Below are 26,478 nucleotides of genomic sequence, written 5' to 3'. Positions count from 1 at the left end.
TTTGAAACCTGTCTCAAGAGATAGTTAATGGATCTACTGTTTCAGGGAAATGATGCACCTTAATGTTTGCATAGAAACAGTCTACACTTGAAGTGACTCAAGAACCTAATTGCTTGTTACATTCAGTTGGCGGCTAGGGGAGATACCCTACAAGTTTCAGTGCACACATTCATGTCAGTATTCTTGGTTGGAACTCAACCTTTTAAGCTTCAAATACCACATTGAAAACCCCCAGACCAGCTTTTTTCCATGTGTTTCTTTTCCCAATCTGATTACATCCTTTTTCTCCTTTTTTGTTCAGATCCATTTTTCTTGCTTGAAAATCAAAATTTGGAGTATAATTTATGCATGCTTGTGAACTATCAAAATCCTGAACTATCTTCTGTTACATATAAACACAGGTGCTATTCCACATAATATCCTCTTGCCTTGAAAAAGAGACAGATCTTAAGAGTGTCAGATCCCAAGTAAATTTACATTCAATTCAGGAAAGCTTGGCTAATTTTCCCACACATGTTGTCTGTTCTGTTCCTGCTATGTGAGTTTCAGGATGGATAGGTCTGTTTATGTTTGTCAGCCTTGGCCAGACTTTGGGTGAGACTATTGGTTTGGACCAAACCAACTGTATTTACCCTCACATGGGAGTAAAGAGAGAATATTTTATCTGCCCCTGACACTGACAGGATCCCAGAAGTGAAGCTTCCACCCACAATTCAGTTCAATACACACAATTAGTGGCTGTTCTGGTGAATCTAAAACACAGCCACGCCACTTCACACCACAGGGGCTTGGGGAGGGGGTTGACCCCTGTTCCATCTTGAAACACAGACCACCCCACACCACCAACATATTTACCTTGTATTTTCCAATGCGAGGATTATTGGATTCCAAACCTTGGACAGAATCTGTCTGAGGTTTTGATCCAAGGCAATTCTCAGCATAGAAGATTACCTCAGACAAAAACCTTAGACAAGGGCTGTCTGAGGATTCACCTCTGATGATGCCTTGGATTCCGCAACCTGAAGCATCTATGTTGGCAGTGCCAGTTTAAGATGACTTCAAGGCTGCACTAGTTTTCCCAGATTCAGAGTAAAAAGGTGGTAGAATCTGTGAAAAATCTTGTTGGACTTTTAGCAAGAAGAAGACAAATGTACAATGTCTTTAGTTTTTGTATCTTTTTTCTCTATTTCATGTGCTTGACATTTTCAGTTTTCAATTTTATGTGCTGTTCCTCTTCCTTTGTTTGGCACAAAGTATGCTTCTCTGTGCTGTGATCAGTGGTTAGGTTTATTAGTTGAAATGCTCTGTCTCTATTGTGCTTTGTATGGCGGGTGTGTGAAGTGCCAAAAGAATTCCCATCAATTAATGTGACAACATGGATACTATCTGCTTTGGTGAGAGAGAGAGGTGTGGCCAAATGTGAAGATGCAAGAGATGTGGGAATGTGGTAAGGTTTGTGAAGTTCTCTTCAGTTGGATCTCACAGCCTGGCTGTTAAAAAACAACAAAATTCTTAAAGACAGAAAACCCACCTGATGAGGTATGGTGGCTCCTTTCAAGGAGCATTGGTATGAATTTTTCATACATCTGATTGGATTTTCCTTATCAAAAGCCTAGAAGATTGAAACTGAATGAGATATGGCTTACTTGACCAATTCCCTTTTTGAGCCCTACCCACAATAAAAATGAAGAAACCATTTAGGTATTGATACAGTCGGCTCTCAATATTAGCATATCTATGGTCGACAGATTCTCCTTGCTTATATTGCACAATGCATATTGCAAAAGCATAATATGCCTTTCGGGGCCAAACTTAACTAAGTCCCTCTTGAGCTGTACCAGCCCGCTCAAAAGAGGGACTTACGAGTAAAGTGAAATTTCTGGCGTGAGATCGGACGGTCCTTTGACCAAAATCCTACAATCCGCACTCACGCCCAATCTCACCAATGGACTCAGGCAGTGCTCATAATGAAAAAGATGTGCAGTCATCCTGCACATCTTTCTCCGTTTTCCGTTTGGGAAAATCTCAAACGGCCAAAAAGAAAACTCAAAATGTAGAGATGGGGTCAAATCGGGGCCACCAAGAGGCAAATGAAATTTAAATGCTGCGCTTTTGATCAAGTAAAAGCACGTTAAGATCACAAAGGAGATTGGCTTAGCCAGGGCCTTAAGAATAATGCATTTTCTGGTCCCATCCACACCGTGGCCTGATCACCCAGCGCGCAAGAGTCAGCCGCGATGAAATACGTGAATGAAGAAGTTAAGCATACATACCTGATGTCATCTTAATGGGGCAACTGAGGACTGGGAGGCGCAACGTAGATTTCGAGGACCTCCATCTGTGTCATCCCAGGAGAGAAAGTTAATAGTCCAGAAGACACAATAAGACGTTCAGGGACAACGTACCTCGCTTAATATCAAGCATTTCCACACCTTTTCCGCGTTTCCAGCACCGTACAGCATAGCCTTCACCTTGTAGAGGAGCTGTAGAACCCATCCGCGGTTCTCGGTGTCATCCCCTCTCCATTCCTCCTGATACGGACCCAGCGAAACATTGGTAGGATCCATGAGGGTGAGTAGGAACTGGAAGACCGTCATGTTCTTGTGTTTGATGAATTTACAAATGTCAACCGTTTTATCGACAAGTGATGAGTCCTTGTAGGTCGGGAAAAAGTCCCAGTTGGAAGCTTGGTTCGATAGATGGACCAACGAGGGTATAGTGAGGCCTTCGGCCTCTATTACGTGCTTGATTCTTAATAGTGAAGCTCTAGTGGTACGAGTTAACTTTGGGCTCGCTTCACCCATTTCGCTGGGTAGAGAGTGAGACATGAGGCCGGGTGGGAAGTGGGCGAAAATACAGCTCAAGAGGGACTTAGTTAAGTTTGTTTCGGGGCCATGTATACCAAAAAAAATCCCGCAAAAACCTATGCATATAGCAAGATATGCCTATGTCGAGCTTGCTTACATCGAGAGTTGAGTGTAGTAAAAACCACATGTAATAAAAACATGACAGCAATTTGTACCTATCACCCTTATCATCAAATTCAGTTCAAAACAACTCATGATGATCTAACACAGGTCACAGATATGTATCTGAAATTTTTACTGAACCAAAATCATCTTGAATGGGTAATAATTCTAACTTTTATTGAGGTGAAAGAAAAGAGTGGTAATGCTTAAAAACAATCAATGAAAGCTTTTCTGGTAGATGTTCTGTATACTTACACAGTCAAATCTCTGAAATCCAGTGCACTTGGTGGACAATTTTTGTGCCAGATAGCAGAGCTTACTGGATTCCATAGTCAATATTCCTGCTGGGCAACCAAATTGGTGTACATAAGCTCAAATGTATCTTTCCAGATAACAGATTGTGAAGGACTGAATTTTGTAGATTTCACTCTATATTACATAGAGAAGCAGGCAGGAAAAAGTTCTTTTCACTAATTTTCTTTGATGAGATCATTGGAGTGTACTGAAACATTCAAAACTGAAAGAGGATTTCAGTGACATCAAATCACCTAAAATTTAAAACCAGGATTTAGATCAATGTTTTCCCCCATTGCAATGATGACATTTCAGGTGATGGGAGCTTGACTTTGAAGTCCACATCATTCATCTGAGTGAATTTAGAGGTAGATAAGGTATCACTCCAAGCTTCATACAGACTTTTAAGACCATGGATTGGGATAGGATATCTTCTGATAACTTGGTTTTGTGAGAGTGAATTGAATAGTTTATAAGGATCTGACCAATCTATAGTAACCCTTGATGATTTTTCAACTTCCATATCAAAGATCTTTGGTAAATCAGTTTGAAAATTAAAGTCTTTCCACTTGGAAAACATTCCTTTCAAAAAATCCCATGCACTTTTGAGAAGGATTCTGAGTGTATTATCTTGAGTTTCCTTTTGGTAGAGAACTTTGACCAGGCCTATGAAGATTACAGTTAGTCTGTACTCTCCCATACTGTTAACCCTGATAATTGTTTCAATATTTATCTTATGAGGATCATGATTCAATAAGTCTTCTGATCTTTTCTTGGGTCTTTTCCCAGCTAAAGAGATATCAAGATTGTATACTTGCTTGTAGGAGCTCAATAGATCTTCAACTAATGAACCAAAGAAAGCATGGACCTCTTGGCACATTTCAATTCCCTTAGGTGAGTGGAATTGTGCAGAGTGAGATAATGACAAACATATTTCATGCCATCTTGATGCTACTGTGCGTTCATGATGGACTTGATAGTCTCCACAGTATCTTAAACCTATAAATGCAAGGTTTGTTATCCCTGATCTTGAGTAAAGCCCACCATAGCTATACTTTACATGTGATTCATGGAATTTCTGTATCACTGAATAAGATCCCCCTAAATGGTTTATTCCAATTCTTGAAAAAGTTCTGTTTTGATCCCATTTGACTACAAGGGAGTTGATGATATCAGCTGGTATATTGTTTTTATTGCTAAAGCTGCTCAATGACTTATACCATGATGCAGGTTCATTCCATTTTGTTTTGAAATAGTAATTCCTCTTCACTCCAGGATGATTACTCTCAATCTTTAGATCTGCATCTATCCAACTCCCAAACTGTAATTTGATGAAATTCCATCCCTCCTGAAGAAGATTTAACCAAGATACTGGATCACCTCCCTCAGTGGCAAAAATCAAAATAAGGCCCAGAAAACATGTTGTTATCTTTGAGTGAGCAATTCCTGTTGCTTGTTCAACATGCTTTCTAATAGAGGCATTCCCATTGGCTTTGGCAATCATGTCATGTTTGAGCTCTTCAAACCATAGAGTTGTTTCATAACACAAACTTGGAGAATTGTTCACAAAAAATACACCTATGTCAAGTAGCAATGGAACTGCTTCTCTTGTGGAAAACTCTGAAGGCCCTTTTCTATTTGACTGACGTTGTATCACAGGGGAGCTAATCAGACCATTCAAAGGACTCTGAAATGGGTGATCTTTGATAGCTATGTCCTTGTACTTCTCAATGGTTGGGAAGCTTTGAGCCATATGACTTGTGTGTTGTGTGGGAGTAGCAATTTCATCACTTCTGTTGACTCCTGAATCCTCCATACCCCGTGACAAAACAGTTGCTCCTGAAGAACTTGGAACATTGCTGTAAGCCATGTGTGGTGAATCCCATGGCCATTTTGTGTCCAGAAAACATGAATCCCCTGGTCCTTCAGATGCCTTCCTTTTTTCTCTTCTTGATTCTGAATTCATCAGGCCCTGACCCACTGTGGATGGTATCATCCCAAAATTATCCATGCCCTTCTGGTTATCCTTTATCCAATAATCTGGGAAGTGAAAACTATTCACTGTATCTGAAGGGCCTTCATTTGGATTACCCACTGTATATGAAGAAGCTTGAAAGTTTCTTGGAGAGAGGTAAGGAATACTCTGATCAATATCAAATTGGTTAAAACCTTCACTTCCTGATACTTGACTCCTCTGTCTGTTGTGAATGTTATTGCATGTGATGCCATGATCCTGTGTGGTTTCTTTCAACATCATGACATATGGGTCCCTGTTCAAAAATGGAAATTTATATTGTACATCATGGTTTCCCTGAAAGGTATGTTCCATGTCTGTCAGTGGTCTGGTTATCCCAGGTGCTATCAAATGAGGTCTTAAGGGTTCTCCAACAGGCCCAGGAATATCACACCATTCATCAAGATTTTGGTATAATGTGTGATGATCTTTGGATTGAGAAGAACTACTGATTATAGCCTGTGGACTTGTTGCAGTGCTGAACTCTAATCCCAAGTTCTGAGGTCTTGCAATTGGTACTTCAGTGGGTACATAACTCACATGCTCCAATGTTAAGGGGACACTATGATGCTTGCTTGATAGGCTCCCTGTCCCCAATTCTGACAATGAAAAGTAAGGTTCTTCTCTCCAATATGATTGTGAATCCCAATGGGCTATAGAATCTTGAGAGAAATGCTTTGATCCATCATACTTTCTGGTATCATGCAATTCAAATATGTCTTGACTCTCTGGTGCAATAAAATGACTTGGTTTTTCTGCTTCAGGAATGTTATTATCAAGCCATAAATTTCCTTCTGCAAAGTTCTGTATAATACTTGATGGAGTGGGCTGATGTTGAAATGCTGAGTAGGATGATGGTAAAAATCTTATCAGGATGATGATCTGAATAATATCATTCCAACACATCATTATCAGTAGCTAGTCAATCTTTTCTTGCAGTTGGATTGTTGACAGGATCTGATATGGCTAGATGTTTTGAAGCTTCAAGTTCTATACACAGGCCTTCTCTGAACCTGACGAATTGATTGGACACCTCTCACAGCAAGAACTCATCTTCTGTATAATGCCCCTGCCCTATGATCTGCTGTTTCAGTTCTAAACCAATGCACATCATAAATATGGTATGTATAATAGACACAGTAATTGAAAATTGACTGCTCATGAGGTGCTTAGTGGCTAGCAGCAAAGTCTTACAAGTTTCAGAGAAAAAGTTAAAATCAGCTCTTCTTGCTCACAATTCAATGCCTTGCATGTGTTTCTTTTTGTAAAGATTTAATCACAAGTTTCTTTCTTGCTCAAATTCAATTTTCTTGTACAAATTCCAACACTTTCCATACAATTGCTTTCTCTAAAAATTTAATCTCAAGGTTTTTTTGTTGCATCAAATTTAATGTTCTTAGTGGAAAATTTACCTCTGGAGCATCCAAGAACAATTCCAGAATCTTATGTCTAATATCTAGGAACTCAAGCTTGATGAATGCTAATTACTATTCTAACTGGTCACCTGACCTGGTCCGTGAATGCACACAAGTAGTTGTTCAAATTCCAATCCTAATTTTTTTTGTTACAACTTCAGAACAACATAGATGTCAAGGATGTGTTGGACACTGGGCATAAGGAAGAAGGATTTTGAGGGATCCATTTCCCAACTTTCAACCTGTGTAACACTTCTAACAACCCAGTACTAGTAGGACCCCAAGAAATATGCCCAAGCATCCTCCCCCCAACCCCTCTGACCTTTAACAAATCCAGCCTCAGTGAATGCCTCTTCCAATGCCCCCTCTATGCAAGCTAAACACATACTCCACTACACCAAGAAGAAAGTCAGGATGGTAATCAATCCAGGTAAAAGTGATGATATCCTTCTAAGTTCAACCAAAGTGAGTGACACACACCCCAAAAACTAAACAAATGACAAATTGTTTACCAGGAGAAGCCATTTCAAAAATCTCTCAAGGAACTGATCAGCAAGCTTCTAGATGTAGTGAAGACTAGTGTTCCACCGCTATCATGGAAGAAACCCACCATAAAGAGCATCTCCATTGATGTATGTGGAGACCGGGGCAGATGTCTTAGTCTTAACAGGTGCCATACATGACCAGTTTATGTATGTACAATACAAAGATCTCCTATACAATCTCACAACACTCAATTCACTTGCATTGGCAAGAAAATTCCAAAAAAGAGTTACATGTAGCATCATATTTCAAGCAAAAAGAAATCAACAATAAGTCAGATTCACACCTTGCATCAATTGGGTAGCAGTCTCATTTAAACTTATGACACTTCCGCAACAAAACAAAGGCCTAAGAAAATACACACTTCATAGTCATTGACTGACTCCAAAAATGTACCAGGTAACAGCCCAGCAATGCTAGTCAGAGAGATATGTATGACAATACTATTAAACCCTCAAAGGCTTTGGACACTGTGGTGATATATTTATGGGATCACTCAGAAAAATAAATCATAGTAGTTTACCAAAGTTATCAGAAAGGTTTTAGCCCAAAGAAAAACTTGAGTAGGTGGAATCTGATCAATAGAAGCTTTTTAAGGCTTATATATTGCACATTGAATGATGATGAGGTCATTTTATTTCAAACAACTTATTAAGATCAACATGAACTATCAGTAAAAGGATTGTAAAAAGAAAACAAAGAAAAATATTATAAAAGTTCAAAGATATAGGTTATATATAGGCTAGGAAATGGTTTTGAGGGTCATATTTTTTGGTTTATGGTTCTGTAAAATGGTAATATGAAGAAACAACAGTTAAATAATGCATAAAAATCTTAATCTTGATGATTGATGAGGAAGAATAGAAGTGATTAAGAAAACAATACAGTTTCAAAGTTGGTCAACAAGCGTATACAGGTAGATTACATGTGTAGTAATAGTATTAGTCATAATTAAGGTCGCCAAGAGGATTTTCAGGGTTAGAATTATACAGGAATGATTATGTCATAGTGTAGTGGAGGAAAAATGATGATCATCATAGGTGTAAAAAGTGAGGAAAATGGGTAAAACCTGTCAAAAATAGTGGTTTTTAGACAATTACATATGTCAAATGACGTCAGATTAGCTTGCTAGACAGTTCATTCAACGCAGCATCACAGGACCCCGGTATGCTCTTATAAGGGGTACAGATCCAAAAATGTGACTTTTGAGCTTGCTCGGAAACTTGTCCCTGGCTTTACCCATAGCTTTAAGACAGGTTTAGTCTTTTTAATCAGCTGTATTGGACTTAGCGACTCTGAAATTCAGGCAGAAACTGGTAAAATCCAAGAGAGCACTGTTTAATCCCATATGTTGTATCTCCGCGCGAGCTCAAAAGTCACAATTCTAGATCTGTACCCTTCATAGGAGCATACCGGGGTCCTAGCATCACCCATTACATAAGTTAGAAACTTTCAACCACTAGTAACAGAGGTGTGTGAAGAAGGTTATAAGGAATTGGAGCAAACTTTGGATTTTACGCTTACATGTGCATACATGTAACAACACTTACATACAAAAACCCTAACTCCACAACTCATTCACTCATTCATCACTCATCAAAAGTAAATTACATGGGACCAAATTATTAATCATCATCATGATCTCTATAAGATTCACTCTAGTAATCAAAAATTGAATGTCATTTGAAAAAACCTGTAACTTCAAAAATAAGTTTTCAGCCAGATTGTAAGGCACAAAAATCACCTTTAGTCATCATAAGAAGCACCATGTAACGTCATTGATCACTTTTGGATGTGTAAATCATATCATATATTAGTAACAAACTCATAACAAAACATCATCAGAGAGTTTTTAGGAATTTTTGGTCAAAATTAATTGGGTTTTTGAGGTTGTTGACCATCATAAGAGTTGTACTAACTTAACACAAGTCCCAAACTCGCAGGGGTTTTCTTACCTTTGCAATCTCGGTGCCCTGGAGAGGGACTTGGGACTTATTAGCTACTTTTGGTGTACCAGCAGGGACCGGAAAAGGCCCTGCTCTTCTACAGCCTGGCATCTTCTGTAGTTGGTACAATATAGATTTTCTGAGGAGAGCAAAATCTTCAGAACATTTAGACAAACAACTTTGGTTTTTGAACAAAGTTCACTGATCAATCATTAATCCTATTGCAAGTGAAAGAATTTAGGTCCTTTTTAAATTTTGTTTCCAAAATACAGTCACCAAACCACAAATCTCAAAATCTTTCTCTCCTTCTTGAGAAAACTCAGAGCGAGATATGTCAAATCTGAATAGACAGATCTGATGAGAATGGGCACAGGTAGCTCCAGTTCAAATGGGCAAGGGGGTTGATTGAGAGGAAGTGGGAGCTTTTGCGGTTTGAAAAAACCTCCAAGCCAAAGTTGAATTTTGAACCCCCTGCTGGCTCACCAGGGAAGCCCAATAAGTCATAAGTCCCTCTCCAGACACCCAAGCTCGCGAGGAAAAAGTGTCTGGGCCACAGAGGGACTTAGTTAAGTTAGAGAGTTGTAACACATCAATACATATATACACCACGGGGCAATCGTTGAGCCAAAAGCTGAGCTCAAAAGTGGTCGTGTCTGAAATTTGGTCAAACACTGGCCAAAAGCTGAAGTTTTAGTCAGATCTTGACGGTCGGGTGAGACCGGCTGTTTTCTGGCCAAAAACTGAGCTTTCGGCTTGAAAAAAGCCGGTCGGTTGGCTGGTTGATCTGACCGTAAATCAATCAGCCTTATGGCTGTCAAAAGATGGCCAAAAACCAAGCATCCGGCCAGCTTTTCAAACATTCAAAAAGCTGGCCTTGAGACGGTCAAACAGACGGCCAAAAGATGAGTCTAGAGTAGACAGGGCTCCCTTATTTGAATCACTTGTCACTGTAAGATGTCACAAGTTAATGACCATATAAGGTAAAGTCTGTGATGACCTTCATGCAACGCTCGGACCTCAACGTAATCTACCGTAGTGTGGTGGAAGTTCCATAACACTACGGTAGACCGCTGTAAGTGCCTACCGCGCCGTACCGTTAAGTGCAGACCACCGTATTCAGAAGTCCACTTTGGTACGGTCTCATCGTAACGCGCCGTACCGCAACTGCGATTTTTGGCTCAAATAACGGTCATAACGGTGGATTTTTTTAAAAAAATGTACAAGAAGTTAAAATTTCACATATAGTCATAATGGAATTTCAACGAGAGACAAGAAATAGATAAACGAGAGACAAGAAGTAGATGAACAAGAGTAGAGTGAAAAAGACACGATAGAGAGACAAGCAAAAATATAAATTGTTAAAGTTGTTCTTAACAATTGTAAACAGAAAATGACAAACAAAAATATGAAACAATCAATTACTTCTTGACCTTCTTCTTCAGCTGTGCCTCGTGTTCTTTAAGGTACTTGACCGCATCTTGAAACTTATCCGTGGGTACGACACCGGACTTAATCCACTCTCTACATCCCACCTTCCGAGTGATAGTGTTCGGAAGGATGGAACCTTGACCTGGCGCAGCAACATCTGCGGCCGAGGAGAAGGAGCGCTCAACGCAACAAGTAGTTGCCGAAATGGACAGGTAGTCCCGTGCCATCGAAGCCAGCACAGGAAATGACTTCTCATGTTTCTGACGCAGTCACATAGTAAGTTTAGCTTATCACTCTCAGACTCAAGTGTCCAATCAAAGAAAGTGACTTACTCTCCACCAGTCCAAAGGTTTTTCATCAGGCAAAATGCCAAACTTCCCTGACAAATAATCCACCAGCTCATGTTCATATTGAGATGTTGGTGCAATATGATCAGACCCAGCGGCAAACATGTCAAATTCATCAATCGCAGTAGGGACTGTTGTTTTGATAATTATTGTATCTTTGGCCACTTTGGCTTTCCAGTCACACACCCAATCTCCAAAAACCTCATGAACAGCGTCCTTTGCTGAATCGACCGCGGTTGGATAAAAATCCTGGATGAACTTCAATCGTCTGTGAGGGTTAAGAATCATGGCAATGAGGATAATTTTGGTGTCTAAAGCCTCGTCCTGGTATTTCTTGAGCCAGGAGAGCATCTCTTCAAGTGCTCGGTTGATACTAGGGAACATGGAGGCCTCCTTGAACATTTCAAGTTTCTTCCCGATGCGGAGGTACTCAGCAAGGACCTCACAACCCGAGGAGAAGTCGCCCTGCATTAGAAAAGTGGCATCTTCAAAAACCTGGAGTTGATTGAATCAAATCAATGAGAATGGATCACAAAAAGATATACAATAGTTGATGAATGACTTACCTCCAAAATAGGATTCAATGCCTCGACTGCTTCCCACTCCTCGTCGCATAGAGAGAGACCCCAATAATACTTGTTTGTCTTTCGGTCCTGCGAAGTCATCGCGTTGAGGATCTGATGAAAACATGTCCAATCAGTATACCTCGATGCTTTTTACCCTGACACAGGCTAAACTTACTTCTTTACCTTCACATGCCCTATGCCTACTGTCAGCTACGGAATGCGACATGTGCCAAAGTGACAACTTGAAATTTCAAAATCGAAATTTCAGAATCCCCGGGTCAGAAATTGACAAAACTGGAATAAACATCAGATTTAACCCCAATACTGGTCTGAAACCGCCTGTATTGGGGATAAAACCTATCTTTCTGCCAGTTTTCACAATTTCCAGACCACAACTCAAATATCGACCACTGACTTGGCACTTTGGCACAAATATTACATGAAAATTTCAAGAAATCAATTTTCATCATGTCAAACTTCACATATGTATAAAACAACAAAACCCAATACCTAACCGTACCACAGGACAACCTCAGCAGCCAAAACCTACAGATCGCACAATCATTACTCGGGAAGACACAAAACCTAATCACAATTTGCAGAAATAATCACTCTTAACCTACCTCTCCCTCCCCAATTCGATCCTCACCCAGCAACGTCCTCATACCATCCAAAAACCACATTCACTTGTCACTTTGACACATATTATCCAATCCATTCTATCAATCATCAATCTCTCCATTTCATCATATAACTACTGTTATCATGCCTGGACGAATTGAAATCTCAGATGATATCTTACACCCTATCCTAGAACAAGCTCATAACAACAAGTGGACAGCACAATCGGTATCCAACAACATCTGGAGAAGTCATCAAATCAAGATCAGTGTTCGTACCATCCGTCGACGTATTGAGGCATGGGGTTTGAAACACCGAGTGGAGTATGATGAAGAGACTGTCACGAAGGCTGTGTTAGACAAGCACGGTAAAAGTTACAATCAAAAAAGAACCCTCATCTCAATGAAGAATGAAAACAAAATTGTCATCAGCCGTTCCACCTTGGCTCGTCATGAGAAGAGACTTCAGCTTAATCGCAAACGAGATGATCTTGATCTCAACAAAATTACTTACGAAGAGCTTGTGCAATTGATTAACCAAATGGAAGAAGATTTTGGTCATGTGCTGGGTATCAAGAGTATCAAGCGAAAGCTCATGGCTGATCATAACTTGCATATTCATTGGTGATTAATATACTACTTCATCACATCCCTGATAACCTATGCTGACTTTTCCTCTCTCTTCATTTTTCTCTTTTCTGCTAGTGATGTTATATCGGCCATTCTGAAAGTGATCAATCCTGACATGGTCAAAGTCCGAGCGGCCCACAAACTGAAAAGGCGGCAGTATTATGCGGGTGGTCCTAACCAGGTTTGGGCTTATGACGGACACAACAAATTGATGCCTTACGGAATTGGAATCTACGGTTTCATCGACTGCTGGTCTTGGAAGCTCTTGGGTCTCCATGCTCATGTCACCAACAGTGACCCACGACATGTTGATTTATGGTATCTTGAACTTGTCAAGAAACACAGAGGCATCCCTCAAAAACTCACCACTGACCAAGGTACTGAGACCATCGACCTTGCTGGCCATCAAATGTACTTTGGACAGCAATACGGCACTGAAACCCCCGGTTTCCAGTACCATAGATATGTTCCCTCTACTAGTAATACTAAGATTGAATCTGCTTGGGAGAAGATGCAAAATGCAGTGACTGGTCACTTGAAAGACGAGATTGCTCAAAGGATTGCGGATGGTGATTATGATCCTGATGATCCAATGCAAAGGTGAGTTGGTGATTTGTGTTTCTTTGAGTAGCTCTTGTACTAACTCATCTTTCTTTTAGACTCTTGTTCCTCCAGCTCTACGTACCCGCCATACAAGAAGCTTTAGATACCTACAAAGACCATGCCAACAATTTTCAAAGGCGTAGAGACAACCGCTCTAGGTTACCAACCGGATGTAGTGCTAACTATTGCTATTACAACCCAGGTGACGAGTTTGCTGGCACAGATTACTTGATAGGAGTTCCCAGTTATAAAGTTGATCAGATCATTGAGGAGGATTATCCAGATCAAGAAAGATTATGGACTAAGACACCTGAGTGGTTTGCGGATGTAGTTGACAAAGTCATGTCTGACATGGAGTTTGATTATGATGATTTGAGAACTACGAATGTTTGGGAGATTTTCAATTTTGTATTAGAAAGGTTGAGACAGTATGACTGGACTGGTACTCCCTTTGCACCACAGCCAGGTGAATCCGATGTGGTATTTAATTAGTGATTAAAATCAAATTGATTTGTTCTTGTAGGCGCTTTATTTGTCACTAGCTCAACATACTAGACTTTGAAACATGCTTTAATGAATTTCTCTTAAATTGAGCTCTTTGAATTGAAATGCACAAATTGAAACCTTACAAACCAAAATTCATTTATGCTATTATGGTAAGCAACCTTTATCAGGAAAACCGCTTGTGTATTGGTTTATCTTTTGAGAAACAAGAGACTTGATAGAGACAGTTACAAAAAGGTAGCAGAAACCAGCATCCCATATGTTAGATCTTAATTGCGGTAGCATTGATTGGGATCTCCCAAATCTGATACATCCCCTGTTGGAAACTCCTCCACACGCAGTGCTTCAGCCTTCTCCAATTCCTCTGTAGGGACAGTTAATGTAATCACTCTCTTTGCCAGGGCAGCTTTTCTCTTCTGAACCTGGAACAAGTGAGAGCTAGGTGTTAGGGCTACATTCACTCACAGGAATTTGTTGTTACACTCACATTGTAAAGATGCTGCTCAATTGACTGTCCAGTAACTACATGAAATACTCTGACAGGCTTGGCCTGACCAATTCGGTGAAGGCGGTCCACAGCTTGTTGCACTACCTGAGGGTTCCAATGTGCATCCTGAAGATACACCACTGCTCCATCAGTGTTCCCAGATCCAATGTAAAAGCCTGACTTACCATCAAATAGACCTCGTCCGCACATGTCATGTTCAAACCTACCCCACCAGCCTCTATTGATACGACAAATGCTTCAACATTTGGGTCCTTGGTGAAAGAATTGAGTTGAGAAGTACGCTCAAAGGTGGACTGGTCCCCATGCAGCTGACGGTACGTGATGCCAGAGTTGTCAAAAGCCATGATGATCCTGGGAATGAAGTCAGCTATTTGATGATATAATGGGGCTAGGTTTTGAAGGAGCTCACCAATCAATAAAGCTCTTCCACTGAGTGTATATAACACTCTTCCCACCACCATGTGATTTTTTCTTCTGAAGCATGTGAACCAAGTATGCAATCTTTGGGCTAAGCTTCCAGTCCGTTGGAATAGCATCTCTTACCTTGCTGTTATGAATTCTTTCATCCGGTAATTTTATACCCAGTTTTTGCTCAATGAGATTAATGGGTTGATTTTCTGCATCAACACCCTGTTCAATTTGCCTGAATAAAAGAGGGTGGTTGCAAGTCATCCTGAGATTGGTGAGTTGTTTGAAAAATTCACCACCTTGAAATTTCTGCTTCCTTTCAACTCCAAACTGCCGTAAGAAATTCTGATATAGAGTTTGATAAACATCCTTAACCTCTTTATGCATATCTAAAATAATAGTGGTGTGATTAATGGGTGGTAAATCAAATATGTGACTGTCCTTGGTCCTCCTAAGCATAATGTATCGCAAAAGTCTAGAAACTGGGGCCAAATTTCCACGCTGAACCGGTTGAGCAATGTGTGTATCCCAAACCGAATCCTTGTAGAAAGGGGTCACGTGTAAAAACCTCAGCATCATCTGAAGGTCGCCTAGTTTGTTGTGCAGTGGTGTTCCTGTCAGACACAATCTATTGACAGCTTTCAATGCAGTGACACATCTGCTGGAAAAATTGTCATTTCAGATAATACTAAACAAAGTGGAATATCAGTAATTGAACTGAAATTTTACAAGCCAATAGATACACTGACTGTGCTTCGTCAATTACCACACGGTACCACTTGGTTGCATATGTAAGACTATCAAGTTGGTCATTTTGAAGAGTACCTAATGTTGTCAAGATGATGTCTGCTGAATACCATTCTTCTGGTGCACGGCTGGTTCTATTTGTATCATGCCAGCGCATAACCTTGAGTCCCGGTTGTCTTGTATGAAGCTTGATTTCACGTTCCCAATTGTCCATAAGCCCCTTGAGACAGATGAGTAAAGTGGTATGTGAACCTCTAAGTTGACTTTTGGGGCTTTCTCTTTGATAATTCGTCTCGTAACTGAATGCTGCTTGGAGAGTATGTGCAATCAGTGCTATAGTCTGAATTGATTTTCCAAGCCCCATGTCATCAGCCAGAATTGAAGCTCGAGGACTGGTTGGAACTGGTTGTTGATCAGTGGCAATGAATGACTCGCCGCAGAGAAGGTTTGTCCAGATAGTGAATTCTGCGCTCTTTTTGGAGTGCCAAAAGGAGTTGAATGCTGCATTGTGCGGATCCTCTCGATCAAGTAAAAATCCCAGGCCCTGTTGTTGATGAGGTCTGAGCTGGGAGGATAATAGAAGAGATTGGTTGACTGGTTGCACATCTGATCCGCTGGGAATGGCTCTAAGCATGGAAATAGCATCAGTTGGAAGATTGATCAAGTCTGGGTAGGCTGCCTTCCACTTGGGTGACATAGAGGTGGGTGGAGGAAACAGGCTGATGTTATTATGATTGTGAGGATTGTAGGACTGAGGAGTCTCGAGTCTGATGCCATATTTCACTAAAATATCCTTGAAGTCTGGCATTTTCCAGAATTTGATAAATATCAAGGTAGTAACTTCAAATTGAATCATTCCTGAGACTTCAAGTGATTGGACAGAGCTGCTGATGAATGCTAATTGGTTGGCAGTTGGATTCCAACCGCCAGCTGGCTTTGATTTATGTTTGCCCTGTTGATTTCCTAGTATTTCTAGTAGAAATGATTGAAGATGTGGTGGTAAGTAACCAATAGTTTTCCCATTCGGAATTACCAGTCTGATCTGTGGGTACTCCTGTTGTTGATCAGTAATGAATATGTGTATTGGGGAATTGAGAGGGAGCTGTACTTCCGTAGCCGATGACGTCAAGGTGACAATTTTGAAGGTAACACAACCAGCGCACACAACTTGGGGAGTCATACTGTGATATATATGATGATGTGAATGATAATTGGGTGATGAGCAATACGGTTTAATGGATGCAAAAAGTGGAAACTTGAACATCTTTACTGGTTGACACACATGTTGATATATGAGAATCTGATCACCGAACTCAATGCAAGTCATACCAGGCTATGACATGCGTGGAAAATCCGTGTGGGGAAATACAAATGGATTTTCCAATGTGGGGCGCTTGTGGGGACAAAACTCACCAAGATTTGCATTGATCACCACAACCATGGTTATCATCTTATCAAACCCTTTATGGGAATCCTAACTACTGCTGTTCCTTGGTCTGTATAGTCCACCGGTCCCAGTGGGGTTTATCTGAAAGAGATCTCTTGACAAATAACAAAGGAAAGCATAGAAGAGTAAATAGAAAAAAACTTATGCCTAGGTGGTCAATCTCTGATGGAGAGACCACCTATGTAGGCCCAGGTGGTCTTTTCTCCAGTCGATCGACTGGGAAAAACAACCTTGGAGCGGCAGACTCGGAAGCCCCGGTTCCAGGGCCAATTCTCCTAACGCTAGGTGGTCTGCCTATCAAGGTTTGACCACCTAGGTTAAGTATATTTTGAATGCTAGGTGGTCAAACCTTGATAGGCAGACCACCTAGCGTTAGGAGAATTGCTCCAGTCAATCGACTGTAGAGAAACACAAGCCCTGGGACCGGTGCTTTCATCTACCCCGGTCCCAGGACTTCTCCTCCAGTCGATTGACTGGAGGAGGGAACCTAAGCCTAGGTGGTCTACCTCTCAAGGTTTGACCACCTAGCTGAAGGATAATTGACCTGCTAGGTGGTCAATTATCCTGAGGCTATGCAGGCCACCTAGGCTTAGGTGGACTGCTTCTCCAGTCGATTGACTGGAGGAATGGCCCTGGGACCGGGGCTTTATTCTATCCCGGTCCCAGGGCTCGTTCTCCAGTCGATCGACTGGAGAACAGACCCTAGGGCCACCTAGGCTCCAGTCGATCGACTGGAGAGAGAGGCCCTGGGCCCGGTCAAGTGTACATACCGGTCCCGGGGCCGCTTCTCCAGTCGATCGACTGGAGGAATAGGCCACCTAAGCCTAGGTGGACAAACTTTAATAGGAAGACCACCTAGGCTTAGGTGGCCTGTAAGTGAGAAAGGCCCTTCTCCCACTCAAAGTATACACAACCTGTATGCAATTGAGATTGAAAAAGATATCAATTGATTTTTTTGATCACTCCCTCCCTCTCATTCAATCAATTTTTCATTTCAAATTCAACTCATCCACTCGCATCATCAACTTTTTTTGTTGAACACCAACCAACTTAATAATTCAACCATCATCAAATGGAGGATCTTACCCATACCAATGTTTTAACCCAAATTGGTGAGGATATTATTCCTGGTGACCGTCCACCTACTCCATCCACAATGGATATGGACACCGACTCCGAAGACCAAGATTTGGATGACTCCAATACCCAAATCAAACCAGATGCAGCCAAAGTATTGTCCGTACCCTCACATCAGGCCTTTCCACAAGCTCCTACGGTTCCTGGACCTCTCTCTCAGTTACAATCATCTGGATTGTCCAAAGCGGAATTGCGGCGTGTGACCAAGGCTGAGTTCGAGCGGAATTGCTCCCATCCGGTTCCTGTGCTCCGTCAGCTGCAGACTGGTCCTGACATCCCGGATGATGCCATCGAACACATTGAGGCTGCTGCTGCGATATGTGAGGCCAGAGTTATCAGTATGTCTTTTGAAGATCACAATTTATCAACTCTAATTTCCTTAGCTAACATTTATACATCATTCTTAGATCTGCGTAAAGGCATTCATCCACCACCAAGCGACAAGGTGATTGTCATTGACTTAACACGAGATGATACGCCTGATCCTACTGTCATTCGACGATCGGACCGTCAGACTAGTGGTGTCAAGAACTATGCCGGCTCCCAAGTCCCCACCAAAAAAAGACCACGTCTTGCACTTGATCCGGTCCGAGATGATGGTGAAGAAGAAAACCCTGAGGAGGAAGAAGATGACTTGGACCAACCAAATGATAGAGACAACTTGGACTCTACGATTCTTCCGAATGAACAACAAAACAAGCCAGTCCCTGATGAACATCCCGTACAAACTCAGACTCAAAAAACTCCTCTACGTAATGAAGCTGGAAGTTCTTCTAATGAACAACCAAGTCAGCCAGTTCCTGAGAAAAATCCGTTTCAAACTCAGAATCAAGAATCTCCACCGGAATCTCCTCCACGGAATGAACTTGGACCTTCTTCGAATGAACAATCAAGTCAGCCAGCTCCTGAGAAAAATTCGGTTCAAACTGAGACTGAAAAATCAACTTCAACGGAATCTCCTTCACGTACTCAAGTTGGAACTTCTTCAGGTCCAACTCATTCCAACTCTTGTTCGCCCAAAACTATTGAACCAGTCACACATCAGATTGATCCTATCACGAATCCCACCTCCAACTCAACCATTGATCCGAGAATTGATCCAAACATCACTGTCCAAACGGTTTCAACTGGAGCTAGCTCTTCCACCCAGGCAGCAAGTAGCTTGGGACCGGCCTCTACCAATCCCAATGCAGCACTTGAGAACTCTGCACCACCCAAAGAATCTGCCGAATTACCTTCAACAGGACAGATTACGAACCCGGTGGACAAATGTCTTGCATCTTCAAGCAATGACATCCAATTGCCTGAGGACGACCTGAACCAATTGGACTTAAATGCTATGGACATTGATCTGCCCACTGACAAACCAATGATTGAGCCTGATACACACATGACCACCGATCCGGAAGACACTCCTAGAGTCATGCCTTGCTCCCTCTTCAACATCTAGGGTATACAAATATGGTTCTGGAAATTTCCAGAAGTGTTTCCCCAGAACACCAGAAGTTTTTTTTTGGGGTGTGTTCTGAACTTATGGTATTCTGAACCTTAGAATAACCAACACTGCATGTTTTCCAGAAGAGCAGGAGACTTCTGGTGTTCTGGAAAAAGATGTCTGGAAATTTCCAGAACAAACTTTGTATACCCTAATCGACGAAGAGGTCTTTATGGAAGCTTTCAAGATGTTTCCCATCCGAATCTCACGTGCAAAATATGCAGAGGGACGCGACCTTGTTTTAAATTTGTTAATGTTGAGATCCAAACATATTCCACTCCTTGTCAACCCAAGATATGGACTTCCAAAGGGTGTTACCTTTTCAGACTCTGAGATGATGTCTCCGGGGGAATGGATTCAAAACCTGACACAACAAGGTGAGTACTTGGAATGGTATATGGTACATTTGACTGAGAAACTGATTCAGTATTTTCAAAGGTGTTGATTTCTTCTCACCTCAGCAAGGAGAGCTGCTGTTCAGTTCCGAAATTTGGACCCCTATCTTATTCCGACCGGAAGATGATCCTCCAAAAGACAAGACTTCAATAGCTTTCCAAATCTATTGACTAATGAGACCACTTGCATATCCTTCTGAATACCATCAGCGCGAGGCGTCTCGTTTATTTCAGGATGCAATTGCAGTAGCAGCAGACGAAGTCATACGTCATGAAGATTTTTTGGCCAAACCCGACTTGACGGATTACAAGAACAGCTTTCGATTTGTTACATATCTTCTCAAAACCAGCCCAAAGCTTGGATCAGCCGGAGTACACTTAATTGAAGATTCAAATGCCATGAAGAAGGCTGCAAGTCTAATCAATCTTAACTACTTTGCTACAAATGTTCATAATGTGATCCTTGGTGTGGCGATACTTGATTTATATGCGAAAATGCCTAAAGGAAAAAGCTCAAATGAAGATAAGGAACTTTATAATCGTCTTGATAGTCAAATCAAACTTGTTAAGAAATCTAGATTTACCTGGGGTTGTTTAGGATCATTTTTAATCAGTGGTGTCAGAGGTTTAATGCTCACTTCAAGGGACTGCAAGAATACTCCGGCTCCAACTGTTTTAGCTGTTGTGAAGGCTGCAGCTGACATACAGAAGGCCAGAAACGTATTAATCAAAGAAACCATATGGATTAGGACTCACGACTACATCATGAGGCTTTTGTCTAGGAATTACAACTCTTTCAAAGGTGATACTTCAGTTTCTAATGCCAAGTTTGATGGTGTGCATGTGCAAAAGGTACCCTTGGCAGTATGTTTGGCTTATGACATTGGTTATTACTGGAGTACCAGGATATCAAGTAACCGTTTGCTACTTCCTGTACCCTATTGTACCGAAGTGGGTGTACAAGGGGCCAGTCTTCAGTTATTGGGTGAAGAAGATGATTGGTACAATCATAATTGTTGATCATGAAATAAAATATGCTTATCTTGAATGAAAAAAATGCTGTCATGTACTTTTTTTTTATTTCAAACAATTTTGTAATGGCAATACATGTCATGGAGCCAAGTTTGCAAGTACAGAATTAAAAAATGTTGTCTTGTACTTTTTTTTTTATTTCAAACAATTTTGTAATGGCAATACATGTCATGGAGCCAAGTTTGCAAGTACAGAATTAAAAAATGTGGTCTTGTACTTTTATTTTTATTTTAAACGATTTTGTAATGGCAATACATGTCATGGAACCAAGTTTGCAAGTACAGAATTAAGACAATTCTTTGCCCACGACTGATCACATGACTTCAACCCACATTCTGGCCATGCTGACAGTATACAACCACATGTATAATGATCAGCAAACCACAAGCTGGCCCTGGGTTGGTTTTCTATAAGTTTGGAGTCAAACTTGTAGCAGAAACATCAAAGCTATAAGTATTTTTGCCGTCACTTCCATCATCACATCAATCAAGTGCTTCCATCCAGGTATTATTCCATCAATCTTCCGTCACTTTCATAGCTTCAGATTTTCATCTCATGTTGTGAGGGTGGAGTGGTAGCAGACAGTGACTTGAGGATATGTGAACTCTTTAGGGGTAAGAATAGGTGACAGAGGGGAACCCCGATAACTGGTCTAGCCTCTTGATTCACATATCACCAAGTCCTGTGTGTTCCACTCCATTCTCATTATATGTGGGTGATCATTCTGAAGCATTCCACATGAACTGACCTTTGTTTTCCTCTTTCTGGAGCCAGGTCATTGGGGTGAGATGTTATATCTCTCTGAGCAAGGTAACCCTAATCATGACTAACTTACTTATCTTAAACAGATGGCTAAGCACCCATCTGATGCCAAGAAGAAAAAGCAAGCTGTTAAGCGGGCTGAGTATAAGGCAGCTAGGAAAGTTCTTTATAAACAGGTGAAGAATAAAAATTTACGTCAGACAAATCGTGAAGCTGAAAGAAGTCAAACTAGAGAAGTTGTAAGTAAGAAAATTGACGGTGGTATTAGAGTAAGGTTTGGACTTCCCAAAGATTGTCAGGTTTTCCGGGTTCCTGCATTTGGACAGCCTAAAATCAGGGAAGTTACCAGAGGTACAGTGGTGTTGGTGAATCTGGCGGCAAACAAGTTGATTTGTGTAGTCAGATTCAATCATGAGGTACATTGGACTCTTCCTCATAAAAGTAACATATGCTGACAATAAGATGGACTGTGTAGGATCCTTCTAGCACTGATCCATCATCAATCCAGCTCTGGGAGGATTTCCGTCGAGCTATTAGAACCATGCATTTACATGCGGAGAGTAGAGGAAACCTTCCGGACAATCATGCGGTTATGGCTCTGCCTGAGGAAGAAAGGCAAGGTAAAATGAGGGGATTTGGTTTCCGGTCTACCAGACAAGCTGGCAAACACAAGTACGGAAAGAAAATTAGTAAGTAGGGATGTTTCTTATTGCAATTGAACCTCAAGGTTCACTCTACCGTGACTGCTTTACAGGTCCTTTTGCACAGAATTCTAGCACTAGCGGTGACTTTGGTAAACTTAAGGAAGATGAAATGCGGCAAGATGATTTACCATGGGTTCATAACTTCCAGGCTGAAAGGACTTCCTCTCTCTGCTTACATGCATATGAAAGTAATAGGGAAGTTGCAATCAAAACTTGTGCTCCTTCTTGGGCTTCCATAGAACCAGTTCCAGGGACTAAGGAATGGACAAAGTCGCCCAATGGGCAGGTGTTTGTAGGGTCCAGTACCATTGTGACCTCAGGAGGCTTCCGCAATGCCCCACATTGTGACTTTGATGCCACTGGGTTTGCATCCGGGTTCTTTTGTTTGATGGATGCTTACACATGTTGAGTTTTCTTTGTATTATACTTGTCACCATGTGTTTAATTAACTGATCAACATGTCTATAGCCAATATCATTTCACCAGAGAGACGATTGGCACTGCGGGCCCAAAGGGCAGAAGAATTGTTGGAAGAAAAGAAGACTGGGAAGTATGTCCAGAAGGAACATCCTGAAGTCGGTGCTCAGTTTATCATGGTGGTTGGGCATTTTGAGTTTAAGATAGATATCAATGCAGCAGATTTGGTAGAGTTGATTTGGGCGACTGACATTAATCATTACACTAGTCATGCACTTTTTTCACTAGAAGAGCAAAAAAAGTTGACAAGTTTAAAAGCAGCAATTACAAGGCAGAAAAATAAAGCTAGGACTGTTGGTCAATCCGGTGGGACCATGAGTCTTGATGGTCAGCATGTGGTGGCCTATGCTTTGTGCTCTCAAATCACATCAGCAGTTGTACAAGCAATGAATAATATCATGGATATGAGGGGGGATATGGAAGATGACGCTTGGGAAAGATACCATCCTACAATTGCTGGAACATATGATGAGCAGCTTGAAAGGAAGATTGACTCATATCACCAATCACACGGTTCTGTTCTAAAATATTTACAATGATTTCTTTTCTTTATCTCAATAGTATGTTTAAAAATGAATTGGAAAGAGTATGTGACCCTACTGATACTTTTGAGTCCCTTGTGGAACGTGAGATTGATAGGCAGATTTACCATATAGTATCTCAACTTCATTATCAGAGTCCTTTGAGTCAGGAAGACGCACTAAACCCATTAAATCACATACTTTACCACACTTATGTTGGTCCTTAAAGTTTCTCAAACCCTTCTTTCCTGTATTTCCTTCACTCCAAGTTAACCTGTGCAATGCAATACTCAAATACTCAGCTACTTACAATCAGAGGGATTAGTAATACGGAGTGGGACTTACAAACTATCATCCACAATCAATGGGTCAGTAAGGACACTTCCTACGCCTTGCAGGTCAGCAACTATCCGCTTGCCACTATAGTATTGGTATGACCAATGAGTCAGTGCATGCATCACATCATGAGTCATGTCACCTTCTGGCCCACGACACTCAAAGTTGACATTGCTAGTATACTTGCAATAATTCTTGACGTCAAGCAGTTCTTCAAAGAAATATGCTGAATCTGGACTCATACTTCTCCCGGAGTAGACTGGAAAGTTATTTACAATCTGCGATATTCAATATGGTTAGTATCATACTAGACATCAAGCTAGTTCCTAGACTTACACGTATGTCGCCAATTATTCTTGCTAGATGAGGGGAGAGCTTGATCCTATCAACTTCCAATGCCTTTTGCTTGAATTGCTCAATAACACTTGCGACCGCCGCATAAGTTCCACCGGATTCTCTGTGAACATCCAGCACAGATTTACGGTACGGCAAAACCATCCGCTTTTTAGCCACCATAGGTATCACATCACCTGTTGCATCCTTTCGAAAGGCTTTGTAGCATATCCTGAAACCGCCTTCACTAATTTTGATACTCTCATCAACCTTGAAATAATACTGAACTGCCTTCCATTCGGGCTTTCCTTTGGAATTGGATTGCATGTGTAATCTCTTTCCGTCAATAAAACCATCTGATGTAGGATTAGATGGAAGTGGTGCAGCCATTGGAAAGTTTTGCCCAAAGGCAGAAATGTCCATGGGTGCACGGAAATCAAAGGCTACAACTACAAACAAAAATGGAATGTCAGATTGTTGTTGTGAATTCAGTGCAGTGAACTTTCACTTACGTGTGTGATTTGGTGGTACTACCTTGGTGATTTGTGCTCTTTCATCAATTGCATTTAAGTGCCTCATGTTGGGCGGAGGAGTGAAAAGGGGTGGTAGAGAGCTTAAGCTATTATTATTGGTCTGACTTTTAAAAGGCCTGACAGGTCGGTTCAACTTTGAGGTTGTAGCCCTTTTGGTGCGGGTTAGGGGTGGTGAGGTGATTCGAGTAGAAGTTGAAGGGGTAGATTTGGATTTCTTTCTAGTGGTTTTGCTCAATGAATATCTAGCAGTACCGAGAGAATTGTCACTACTGAAGTAATCGTCAAGCTCCTGATCTGAAATAGTCAGTTCTTCCGAAGCTTTTCTTTTGCCTCTTTTAGTCTTAGCCGTAGTCGCTGAGGTGAGAGGTCTAGCGATATTGGGATGGGCGGAATAATACTTTTCAGCAAGGAAGATAAGTTCAAGAGCTGGTTCGCCTTTGGTGGTGTCTAGGTGATTACCAAGGACTTCATCATCGTGCAAAATACAGGGTGGCATTTTACCTTTGCCAGGCTTGGCCAGAGAAAACCATTGAGGATCGTATTCAAGAGGTGGTTGAGGATATTTGTTGTCAGATACCGGTGTGTGGTCCCAAAGGTCAAAAATCGCTTTCTTTGTTGGGGCTAAGATAGATCTAAGATTCCTATTGACGTTAACAATTCCACGGACCAAACTGTGGGTGTGATGCTTGTTGTTATACTGAACCATCCATCCAACAGAGCATGCACGCCCAGCTGGTGTAGAGAACGGTGCTGGTTTCGGAGCTGCTGGGTGACCATACATTTGCTTGCTACTAGCTTGAGCTCGGAAAGCGTCCCGGTCGGCCTTCTTTTGATGCAGTGAATTGACATGAGAGCCAGTAGAGACTGATTTTGCAACAATCGATTGGGCTGCAGCTCTCGCAGCGGCGATCTTAGGAGCAGGAGGACGAGTTGAAGACTGAGATTGCAAGCCTGGTGGTTTTTGAGCATTGGAATGCTCTAAGTTTGACTCTAGGCAAGGTCTACAGATCCTGAGTTCTCCAGAGCGTAGAGTTGAGGGACATAGGGCACATTGAGAATGCTGTGTGTTGTTCATGATGTGGTGTGAAAAGAAGGGTTGTATGTGAGTCGGATGGTGTTGAGTTGGTTTGACAAGTTAGACTTTGTGGAATAGGTGAAAGCTGATAGTGATCGGTTGTAAATTTTCTCTATGGTTGACTTGGTAGGGATCGTAGTAATGATCACATTAGGTTTTGATGGGTGTGCATTTACCCAAAAGGTGAACTTGTGGTACGGTTAGGTATTGGGTTTTGTTGTTTTATACATATGTGAAGTTTGACATGATGAAAATCGATTTCTTGAAATTTTCATGTAATATTTGTGCCAAACACTACCAGCATAAAGTAATTTTCCCAAGTAAAAAATGAATACATTTAGAGCAAAAAATGATTGAAAATGCATTTGATCAGCATTAAATCAGCATTAAATCAGCATTATTCAGCATTAAACCAGCATTTTTAATTAAAGATGCATTAAATGTAATCATTTTTTCCTTGGGAAAATTACCTTTTGCTGGGAGTGAAAGTGCCAAGTCAGTGGTTGATATTTGAGTTGTGGTCTGGAAATTGTGAAAACTGGCAGAAAGATAGGTTTTATCCCCAATACAGGCAGTTTCAGACCAGTATTGGGGTTAACTCTGATGTTTATTCCAGTTTTATCAATTTCTGACCCGGGGATTCTGAAATCTCACTTTCTGAAACTTGCATTGTCCTTTTGACACACCTC

General features: G+C 41.2%; 4 protein-coding genes across 4 annotated transcripts; 1 reads left to right on the top strand and 3 right to left on the bottom strand.

The window, feature by feature from the left end:
* Positions 1–3,508: 3,508 nt before the first annotated feature.
* MELLADRAFT_109048 (uncharacterized protein) lies at positions 3,509–7,217 on the bottom strand (the record flags this gene model as incomplete). The annotated part of the gene is made up of 4 exons (XM_007412948.1): positions 3,509–3,517; positions 3,595–6,119; positions 7,015–7,084; positions 7,173–7,217. The coding sequence occupies 4 exons, from the start codon at positions 7,215–7,217 to the stop codon at positions 3,509–3,511; spliced, it is 2,649 nt and encodes an 882-aa protein (XP_007413010.1).
* A 6,931-nt stretch (positions 7,218–14,148) lies between these two features.
* Positions 14,149–16,722, bottom strand: MELLADRAFT_89936 (uncharacterized protein; the record flags this gene model as incomplete). Its single annotated transcript, XM_007412947.1, has 5 exons — positions 14,149–14,301; positions 14,367–14,492; positions 14,552–14,738; positions 14,797–15,456; positions 15,545–16,722. 5 exons carry the CDS (start codon positions 16,720–16,722, stop codon positions 14,149–14,151), a joined length of 2,304 nt encoding a protein of 767 aa, XP_007413009.1.
* Positions 16,723–18,061: 1,339 nt separating this feature from the next.
* MELLADRAFT_89935 (uncharacterized protein) lies at positions 18,062–19,509 on the top strand (the record flags this gene model as incomplete). The annotated part of the gene is made up of 3 exons (XM_007413108.1): positions 18,062–18,464; positions 18,534–19,397; positions 19,505–19,509. The coding sequence occupies 3 exons, from the start codon at positions 18,062–18,064 to the stop codon at positions 19,507–19,509; spliced, it is 1,272 nt and encodes a 423-aa protein (XP_007413170.1).
* A 4,658-nt stretch (positions 19,510–24,167) lies between these two features.
* On the bottom strand, positions 24,168–25,210 carry MELLADRAFT_89934 (uncharacterized protein; the record flags this gene model as incomplete). The annotated part of the gene is made up of 3 exons (XM_007412946.1): positions 24,168–24,179; positions 24,239–24,630; positions 24,694–25,210. The coding sequence occupies 3 exons, from the start codon at positions 25,208–25,210 to the stop codon at positions 24,168–24,170; spliced, it is 921 nt and encodes a 306-aa protein (XP_007413008.1).
* Positions 25,211–26,478: the final 1,268 nt, after the last annotated feature.

Source organism: Melampsora larici-populina (assembly GCF_000204055.1).
Source record: "Melampsora larici-populina 98AG31 unplaced genomic scaffold MELLAscaffold_34, whole genome shotgun sequence".
NCBI classification, from domain to species: Eukaryota; Fungi; Basidiomycota; class Pucciniomycetes; order Pucciniales; family Melampsoraceae; genus Melampsora; species Melampsora laricis-populina.
This window is presented reverse-complemented; position numbering and strand designations above follow the sequence as displayed.